Source organism: Syngnathus floridae, chromosome 7 (genome assembly GCF_059516105.1).
Source record: "Syngnathus floridae isolate MCC-2025c chromosome 7, RoL_Sflo_1.0, whole genome shotgun sequence".
Lineage (NCBI taxonomy): Eukaryota > Metazoa > Chordata > Actinopteri > Syngnathiformes > Syngnathidae > Syngnathus > Syngnathus floridae.
The window spans coordinates 18,367,890-18,377,798 of NC_142419.1; the positions used below are offsets into that span (position 1 = coordinate 18,367,890).

General features: G+C 51.1%; 2 protein-coding genes across 2 annotated transcripts in view; both read left to right on the forward strand.

Moving 5' to 3' along the window:
* Nucleotides 1-5,502, forward strand: part of LOC148395811 (1,4-alpha-glucan-branching enzyme-like) — a 28,231-nt gene extending 22,729 nt beyond the window's left edge. Inside the window, exons 13-16 of the mRNA XM_088381523.1 lie at nucleotides 113-297; nucleotides 1,480-1,610; nucleotides 3,604-3,721; nucleotides 4,822-5,502. Coding sequence (XP_088237649.1) covers nucleotides 113-297; nucleotides 1,480-1,610; nucleotides 3,604-3,721; nucleotides 4,822-4,884 — 497 coding nt within the window. The 3' untranslated portion in view covers nucleotides 4,885-5,502. The remainder of the gene's footprint in view (nucleotides 1-112; nucleotides 298-1,479; nucleotides 1,611-3,603; nucleotides 3,722-4,821) is intronic.
* Nucleotides 5,503-5,639: 137 nt separating this feature from the next.
* Nucleotides 5,640-9,794, forward strand: LOC148395812 (high affinity cationic amino acid transporter 1-like). The gene is made up of 12 exons (XM_088381525.1): nucleotides 5,640-6,352; nucleotides 6,608-7,001; nucleotides 7,073-7,231; nucleotides 7,335-7,512; nucleotides 7,581-7,714; nucleotides 7,895-8,117; nucleotides 8,198-8,337; nucleotides 8,431-8,533; nucleotides 8,607-8,794; nucleotides 8,942-9,093; nucleotides 9,163-9,271; nucleotides 9,351-9,794. Exons 2-12 carry the CDS (start codon nucleotides 6,632-6,634, stop codon nucleotides 9,449-9,451), a joined length of 1,857 nt encoding a protein of 618 aa, XP_088237651.1. The 5' UTR covers nucleotides 5,640-6,352; nucleotides 6,608-6,631; the 3' UTR covers nucleotides 9,452-9,794.
* Nucleotides 9,795-9,909: the final 115 nt, after the last annotated feature.

Sequence of the window (9,909 nt, forward strand, 5' to 3'; positions counted from 1 at the left end):
GCGCAACGCTCCGTGGGGATTGCGCGCGGGTCGCTTACTTGAAAAAAGCCCCAAATAGCAGCGCCTGCGCTAATCCACAACGACGCTCTCTATTTGCGCGTGCGCGCGGCAGGAAACGAGTTTGGTCACCCCGAGTGGCTGGATTTCCCCCGAGAGGGCAACAACGAGAGCTACCACTACGCCCGGCGGCAGTTCAACCTGTTGGAGACGGAGCATCTGCGCTACCGGCAGCTCTACAACTTTGACCGGGACATGAACCGCACCGAGGACAAGTACGGCTGGCTGGCCGCCCCGCCGGTAAGGATTTTTGTATTTTTTTTTTAAAATCGTATTTCTCGTTTGGCCAACCAATTCAGCGAGTTGCCAAAGCTTACCTTCTGATGGTCTTGCGCAACACCATCAACGCAGCACCGCCCCAAAATCATCTTCGGTTGCGAATTATATCTGCCAAAAAAAAAAAAATCAAAGGACTAATTTATTACACGGCAGGCAAAAGGCCTTGGCAGGCAGGGGCAGACAACAGCGGTCTTCAGCTTCAAAGGTCTCCGAGCCGTGAATGGCGCTGACGAGGCAGAAATGAAGCTGCGTGCAAAAGTGGCTCAACGCTTTTCATCCAAATACAGGAAAGGCTGTTTGAAAAACTTTGCTCTGAGGAACTGGCAAGGGTGGTGCACAAAAAAACGTGCAGTGGTCTTGGCAGGCCGACTTTTTCTGTTAGCAAATCATTTTTGACTTGAATCATACTTGTCGCCATCACCAACTTGTGATGGAGAAAAACGCCCGCCCGCCCGCCCGCCCGCCTGTCAGGTTGACCTTGGCCAGGGTTCCCTCTCGCTGGGATTGAGCTCTCATCCGCCATCGCCGCTCTTCAATTAATAGCGTCGCTTAGACCATTTTTTTCCCTCCCCTGCGCTAGCGAGATGATGTAAACGCAGAGTAAATTGATCGGGATTAGGCGCCAGTGTGCGTAATTGATTTGCTGCGCGTGCAAGAGAGAGCCTCTTCACCTTGTTACTCTCCTGACCGCCGCCGCCGCCGCCTTCGTCGTCCTCCTCCGATGCCAACTCGGGATAATTACAATCACGTCTGTATATCGATTGCAAGTGGTCTACTTTTATTTCCCAAGCGCTTGTAAGCAAAGTGGGGAAAAGTTGAACTCAAGTCATCGCCTGCGCTTGCTTAAGCCTTCAAATCATTTCAGTTTTTCCAACTGTAAGCCGGTTCGTTCATCACCGGAATAATAACGAAACGCTCCGAACAAAATGGCATTTTCGCACTTGTTCGGGACGTCCTTCTATTTCGCGTGCCTTTGACATTGATAACGCCCGCTAACGAAACATTAGCATCGGCTGACAAGCCGAGACGACGGCCACCTGGAATCCGCATTGTAAACCTCACGACGATGACTATTCATGGCGTGCGCCGGCGTCCCCCCTCCCCTCCCCTCCCCTCCCCTCCCTCCCTCCCTCCCTCCCGCAGGCCTTTGTGAGCGCCAAGCACCAGGAGGACAAGGTCATCGTGTTTGACAGGGCCAACGTGCTCTTCATCTTCAACTTCCACCCCAGCAAAAGCTTCCAGCACTACAAGGTAGCCGTGCAGGCGCCGGGCAAGTATCCTTTTGCAGCTCTCCTCCAAACGGTGCTCATGTTCAATGCGATATCGTGGGAAAATGACTTTGAAAAAGATTCACTCATTGGTTTTCTGGCAACTTTTGCTGCCTTTCATTGGCAATGCCAGAAGCTGATTTTGAAGGATGCCAATAGCTGGCATCCCCTTTAAAGTCATTCAGTGGGACACTTGAGTGCAATTCGCCGTTTCTACGGTCAAAATTGTTTGCCGCTTATGAAAGCCGATTGCACGGTTGGATCCGTACTTAGTTTGGAGCGCGTTACGTGCCTTATTATTGGAGACAAAAGGCGTGCCGAGGATAAAAATAAAAGCGGCGCAGCGGGAGGCAAAAACATGGCCGTGGTGTTTATTTGCAGATGAGGAGGGGGAGAAAAAGAACAACAGCGGCAGCTGCTAATCTCTTAATATCGGGCGCTAATCGCCAGCGTGTTTGACGCCGAGTAATTACAACCTCTTGACGGGGTGAAGCCGCGCCACTTAATCGCCTCGCTGCTGGCTTTTTGATGTTTTCAAAGTGAGTGAGGCCTTCCATGGCATTATACAGCGTCCAATCTGAGAGAGAGAGAGAGAGAGAGAGAGAGAGAGAGAGAGAGAGAGAGCGCAAGTTTGGAACTTGTGAGAAGGCGGCGCCGGGACATGCAGATGTTTTAAGACCTTTGGACCGGCTCGTGCTCCTGCTTTGAACAACACGGCCGTTGCGAGCCCATGAGTCAGTCTGAGCGCCTCCTCAAATTGGTGCGCGGACTGTTGAGGGAGTATGTCTTTGCATTCCCATCAATGAGTGCCAATCAAAAGCCAAGATGGAGGAACGCTTATCGATTTTGTCCAATAAGCCGGGAGGGAGGGGGAAGCCCAATTTAGCTGCTGTGATTGCGGCCATCGACGAGTAGAAATTGCAGCGCGAGACGTGGATTTACTTCATCAACAAGTCTTCCTTCCTGAACAGACATTCAAAAAAAAAAAAGATCTAGACTTTTTTTTCTTTGTAAAACTTGACGCATTTTTTGGGGGGGAAAAATAGCACAGCACGTTCATTGTCCAGGTCCTGAAGAATCAAAGCAGCCCTAGTCTATTAGATGTTAGCCATGTTATTTTGATGCCAGTTGCAAACTTTAGAATTTTTCGGGGGGTCTTGAATGTCATTGTTTGAGCGCTCAGCAGTTCTTTGAGCCTCCCGCCTTGCAAGCAACATCCCAAAAGTACTTTTCAAGGACATTCAGCTCAGTGGAATGCGCACCGGATCGCATCTTCATCCCTCTTTGCTGCCCCCCGTCAACATTTTCCCCAAGGTCCTTAGCGTGGAGATGGACTCCGCCTCTCCACGGCCCCTCCTCTCGAGTCGTCACTTTGATTGCGCTTGTTTTGTCGCCGCTTGCAGCCGCGCAAATTGGATTGCTCAGTTTGGAGGGTTTTTGTGCGCGTGATGGACGAGCTTATGTCTTCCCGGGCTCGCTCGCTAGATTGGAAAAGCAAATAGATGTGTCGGCGGATCGTTCGGAGACTCGGCTCACGTACGGGCTTTGTTGTTTGCCGCCGAGCCTCCGGCTTTCTCGCTCGAGCCGTTTCTTAGTCGGCCGGTTGGCCTCGGAGGCACCTTGTCAGGGCTGCGCCTTGACTGGGAAAGGCAAACGGGCTTGTTTGGATTTCACCACAATTGCATCCGAAGCGCTCAAGCGAGGCCCTGAAGTCTGCTGCAGTCGAGGAGATGAGGACGACTAAAAAGAATTGACAAAATAAATTCGAAACTCGGCGGCACTCGGTAGGCGTGTCGCACCGGGAATGACCTTTCGTCATTCATAAGAGCCGTTACCTTGCACAATACCAAATGAATTCAAATCAAAGAAATTAAGATAAATAGATGAATAAATAAACATTCTATAACCATTTTAAATAGATAAATAAATAAATGGAATGACTGAATTGCCTGCTTTGCCTCCAGTTGTGGCTTCACTTCCCTTAACGGCGGCGCGCCAGGTACAAAATCAAGCTGGACAGTGACGACGCCGCGTACGGAGGCCACGGGCGGCTGAACCACGGCACCGAGTTCTTCTCGGAGCCGCAGCCCTTCAACGGACGTGCCCATTCCATGAAGGTACTCGTCGGTTCCGGGTTGTCCGCACCGCGCCGGAGGCTAAAGCAAAGTCACGCCACGTTAGCCGACCGACGCTGCCCCGTCAGCTCCTCGGATGTTCCTCTATGCCAAATGAAAGCATTTTCACCCGAGATATTATAAAAAAAAAAAAAACTCTGGCTCCTCATTAGAATCCGCTCGCTGCATTTGCCGACATAAAGAATGTAAATTATTCAGCGTTACCTTTTCATGTGTGGCGTGGAGAAGAGCTAAAAAGGGGAACGACTCAAGGCGCCAGTTTTGTTTACATGAACTCGACGTGAACCTCGTCGCTAAGCAGATAAGGATGCTGCTGCTTTGCTTTCTCATCAAGGAGCAACTTTTCCTCCACCTCGGCGGCCTCTTAGGTGAAAGGCCACGTTAGCCAGCCGGGAAAGTGAGGGGGGCGGAGTACAAAACAAACGCTTCCACTTTAGTTTTGTGAATGAAACGTAATGGGACGCCACGCCCGCCGGTGTGACCGGTGGCGAGCGGGCGGGCGAGCGGCCGCCCAAATGACCCAGCAGCAGCGGCGGCTCCGAAGCGCAGTGCCCCATTTAATTGTTTACGGCTCGGCTCTCGCTCCGGCGCCGCTAACTCTGTGGGGAAATCGAAGGGCGTTTTATGTCCGCCTGACTGTTTTCTTTCTTTTTCATGAGATGACTAATGGCGCTCGGTGGCTTTTGGCCCGCCGAGCGTGTGCGGAATATCAAACCAGTTGATCAAAGAGCTGATTAGTGGCACGCGCCTTGTTCTCAAAATAAATGCGTCGCTTGCCAATGTCTACGTGATCTTTACATGCTCACTTATTCTTATTTTGAACCATCTCCTCAATGTTGTCTCCGATACGAAACTAGCTTGCACGACGGCTTTCATCTTGATACGAGTGGCTTATGCGTTTTCGTCTGCTTTTTTTTTTTTATTTTATTGCATACTCCAAATTGTGTGGCCTCAACACGAGTCACTATCACTTCTCAGTGTTTAGGAACATTTCTTTATTGTTGTTGGGAAGGAAGGGGGGGTGCTTTTCGCAAGGTCCACTGTGTAGCCACTATTAACACGTTGACCTTTTTCCTCCCCAGGTGTACATCCCCTGTCGGACTGCCCTTGTGCTGGCCAACGAGGAGATCAATTACTGTTATTAGAGGCCTACACACACACACGCACACAGTCTCATTGATGAACGAATTTTATTTTGCACTTTCGGATGTTGATGTATGTTTTCTTTGTGTGGGTGCGGCTTCTTTCCGCGAAGGCTACCTTTACACATATTGTCTTGATGAATTGTTTGCTGTCAGGTTCACTCACACTTTGCGAAGACTTCAAATCAGCCTCGGCAAAGTTGCTTAGTGGGGGACCCTGAAAATACGTTCACCAAAATACACCGACCGTAGTCTTGGGCAGAAGCAGCAAAAACCTTTGGGTTTGTGCCAAACGGCTGTCAAACCTCTGATATCTTCCCCCCCTTAATTTTAAAGGAGGCTCATTAGTCAATGTTGAATGCACCAGGATACATGCAAAAGTTTGTTTTCATGTACAGCAGGTCACAATCGACATTTCAAGGTGTTTTTAAGGGTACTCTTGTGCTAAGGTGACACCGTGACAGTATTTACCAGCACTTCACTCATTTGTGGGGGCATTGTAGTGATAAACAGGCTGTAATTTGCACAGAAATGGTATTATGGAATATGAAAGGATATTTGGACCTCATTGCAAGTGTTGTTTTTGCAGGGTGGAATATTAAAGGGTGCCATCTCGCAACATTCATCTCTTTCCTCGTTCCATTAGCTATTAGGACTCTGATGAAGAGCCACTTCCTTGTCGTTACCGCCATCTGTTGTTGGAAGACAGTCATTGCAGTCCAACTCGACATTTTCGCTATTCCCGCATGATCTTAAACGTCTCGTTCTATTCATTCGGTAGACTGCAGTTATCACCAATGACGCATAGGTTGAATGGCTTGTGTAAAAGACGAAAGTGCGGATGCAAAAGGGCGCACGCTCTCACCTGAGCGTCAGCATGAAGGCAATCGCGAGCTTTGAAATGACTGACGTTAATTATACGACGCCCGCCATGTAGACGTGCCAGGGCCTCTCGTTGCAAACTTACACATAGAGCGAGGAAATGCAAAACGAGAAATAAGTAGTACGTTTATATTTCCTCTCTCACTGAAGCTGTACTGGAAGTCGGCCCCGCTCAAGTAAGCCCCTGCAGGTGGGCTTTCCTCCTCAGGGTGGCGCCAAAAACAACGCTTACTCTCGGAATCAAAATAAGGCAGGCAGGCAGGCAGGCAGGCAGCTTGGGTTTATCTTACGTCCAAAGTAAGATAGATAAACGTTCAAAAGACATGATCCTGATGAATGATTTATGATATGCGTTATTAGTACTAGGGGTCTAGCTATTGGTAGAAAGATGGCATCTAGCGCACTCACTGGATGCAATCAACTTGGGTGTTGGAGGATTTTGAGAGTGAAGTCGAAGCCAACTGGAGTCTTCCCCTTTCGGCTCGTGCATGAATCACGAGATGAACGCTCTGCATTTCACACCTCACAGCAGTAGAAAGCAGTGGCTATCTCCAAATCGTTTCTTCCTGCGCTTCAGTAGAATTTTCAGGTATCTATACTTTTTGATTTGATGACCTTGTTTATTTTACCGCTGGCTCTTGAATAGTCCTTTCTACATTTGAAAACATCTGTACCATCCACGCCTGACGGTCAATTGTTACTTTTGACGTTGACAATGTGAAAAACAAGACGTCGAGAGAGCTAAAACGAGCCATATATTCAGTGTAGGCCCCTTTTAAGGTTGTTCTTTTGCGTGTGGTCCGACCTAATTCTTTGGTACAAATCCGTCTCATTTTGCCAACAGGCAACATCCCATCGCTCGGGTGCGATGATTCTGGAGGCCCTTAAGCGCATGGGGAGGCAGCTGGTGCGCGTCAAGGCGGTGGACTCCAGCAGCGAAGAAACCCGCCTGTCGCGCTGCCTCAACACCTTCGACCTGGTGGCGCTGGGCGTGGGCAGCACGCTGGGCGCCGGCGTCTACGTGGTGGCCGGCAACGTGGCCAAAGAAAGTTCGGGACCCGCCATCGTCCTGTCCTTCCTCATTGCGGCGGTGGCGTCCATCCTGGCCGGCCTGTGCTACGCCGAATTTGGCGCCCGCGTGCCCAAAACGGGCTCGGCGTACCTCTACAGTTACGTGGCGGCCGGAGAGTTGCTGGCCTTCATCACCGGATGGAACCTCCTCATGTCGTACGCCATTGGTGAGACAAAGAATGGGCACTTGCATTTCAAGGTCATCCTCTCAAGAGAGTTCTGTCTCCTTTGTCCTCAGGTACTTCGAGCGTGGCCAAAACGTGGAGCGCCACTTTCGACACGCTCATCGGAGGCAAGATCGGGAGGTGGAGCAAAAGTAACTTCCCCATGAACTTGCCTGGCGTCCTGTCAGAATACGCCGACGTCTTTTCAGTGTGTCTCGTCTTCGTTTTGACAGGTCGCGATGGCTCCAAAAACACGCTCGAATAAATGTGACCAAATGGATGATTTGAACGCGTCGTCATCAGTGATGTAAAACCGCATCGATTGAATGTTTCCAGGCCTGCTCGGCTTTGGCGCGAAGGAGTCTGCGCTGGTGGGCAAAATTTTCACCAGCATCAACATCTTGGTTCTCGTAACCGTAATGGTCAGCGGGATGATCAAAGGAGATGCCCGAAACTGGAAGGTGGACCCAGAGGAGATCCTGAGCGCCGCCGCCGCTATGGCGTCCTCACCTAAGTGAGCGACTTGATTGGCCGCAAACGTAATCCAATGTGCTCCGCTGATGAGCTTTTGTGCTTTTTCAGCGCGACAAATAATTCGTCTTTGAAGGAAAGTCTGGGCGCAGGGGGCTTCATGCCTTTCGGCTGGACGGGGGTCTTCTCCGGGGCCGCCACTTGCTTCTTCGCCTTCATTGGCTTTGAATGTATCGCCACTTCAGGTGGGTGCAAATGTATTTATTCAGAAAAAAAATCAACCTTGGCAACAAATGTACGATGTTTTGCGAGAAACGGAAGAGGAAGCACCATTTTCAGAGTGCTACTGCCCTCTAGCGGTGCTCTTAGGTACTGCTCAAATGAATCTGAACTAAGGCTCGGTGTCCGTCCGTCCGTCTGTCCAGGCGAGGAGGTGAAGAACCCGCAGAAGGCCATCCCCATCGGCATCGTGAGCTCGCTGCTCATCTGCCTGCTGATGTACGTGGGCGTGTCCACCGCCCTCACCCTCTTGATGCCGTACTACCTCCTGGACGCGCAGAACCCGCTGCCGGTGGCCTTCACGCACGTGGGCTGGCCCTTTGCCACCAACGCCGTGGCTGCCGGCTCTCTCTGCGCGCTCTCCACCAGGTCACGCGCCGTCCTCGTCGTTATTTGAGGGAAAGAAAAGGCGGTGACGTGTCCACTTGCTTGTTTTCGCCCCCGTGTAGTTTACTGGGCGCCATGTTCCCCATGCCCAGAGTGATTTGGGCCATGGCAGAGGACGGCCTGCTCTTCAAATGTTTGAGCAGAATCAACGGTCGCACCAAAACGCCTCTCATAGCGACCATCGTGTCCGGCGTCGTCTCGGGTGAGTCCCAAACCGGACCGACTTTGACATCATCAGCAGCAGCAGCAGTTGACACGGGTGGCAACGTTGTTGTTGTCGTCGTCGCCGCCGCAGCTGTGATGGCCATGTTGTTCGACCTGAAGGATCTGGTGGACCTGATGTCCATCGGCGCTCTGCTGGCTTACACGCTGGTGGCCGCGTGCCTGCTGGTGCTCAGGTCCGTCCGTCCGTCTGTCAAACTTTGGGCGAGACGTCCAACGTCGGGTCTAAAATGAAGCGCAATGTGAAAGGTACAAGCCTGACAGGAGCGCCCCCTACGAGACGGACGTTGGCGTGCAGGAGGCGGAGAGCGAGGGCGACGGCGACGCCCGGGTTAAGGAAGATCTCTGCGCCGCCGTCGGGCGGCTGGTGTTATACCCGGATAAAGAACCCACTCCTCGCTCCGGGTTCATCGTCACCGTTTGCACCAGCATCATCGGTTAAACACTTGATTGGCATCTTGTCTTTGCCGTTGAAACACGCTTCGTGCTTTGTGTTATTGCACGAAACTTGACTTGTTGTTGCCAATGAGGCGGCATGGAGCAGCTTGTTGAGTTTGCTTTTGCTTTTGCTTTTGCTCTGGCAGTGGTTTTGGCCTTCCTCTTCAGCGCCGTGGCGGTGACAGGCATGCGAGCCTTGTGGCGCTCCATCCTCCTGGGCGCCATCTCCCTGGCGTGCGTGGCCGTCACGGCCGTGCTGTGGAGGCAGCCGCAAAACAAGAGCAGGCCCACCTTCAAAGTGATTCTTCTTCTTTCCGACCTTTGACTTGTGCTCTCTCTGGGCTAAGGTGGCGCTGTCTTCTTGTAGATCCCTCTGGTGCCCATCCTGCCTCTGCTGAGCGTGTTGATCAATAGCTACCTGCTGACGCAGCTCCTGGCGGGACCTTGGGTGCACTACACCACCTGCATGGCCATAGGTGCTTCTGGTTATTGATGCTTTTCCCTCTTAAGCAGCAGAAAAGGGGTCAGATGTCACGTCCGTGTTTCCTTTTGCAGGTTTGCTCATCTACTTCTGCTACGGCATTCGTAACAGCGCGCAAGCAGAGTGGAACAAGGCGCCCGAATGCAGACTGGACGGCCGCGGAGACGAGTTGTGATTTTCTGGCTAACGCGGCAGCGGACAAACTTTTTGAAGACACTTGCCGAAACACAGCATTGTGGATTTTTAGATCAGAATCACTTTTATTTGAATTCTTGACCTGATTTCTCTTCTACGTGAGCTGCACAACGTCATGAATAATGTATTTTTTTTTGGGAAGATCCGTTTTTTTTGTCTTGTGGGAGAAAGCCGGAGTACCTGGAGAAAGCTCACGCGGGGAACGTCTATTCAAGGAAGGCCCTGGCCCACATTCCAACCTTGAACATCTTCTGCTAAGCACTACCTGTCGTCCTATTTTTTGTCTACTTTTAATCTCGTGAATGACCAAATGTTTATTTTTAGCTTGGCTTGTCTGTGTTCTTAGTTCTTGATCATATTTTGAATGCCTGTGTGCACATTGGTTGGGAATGATGATGATGTTGTGAGCGTAGAATAGAGCTGAAATTAAAAACGACG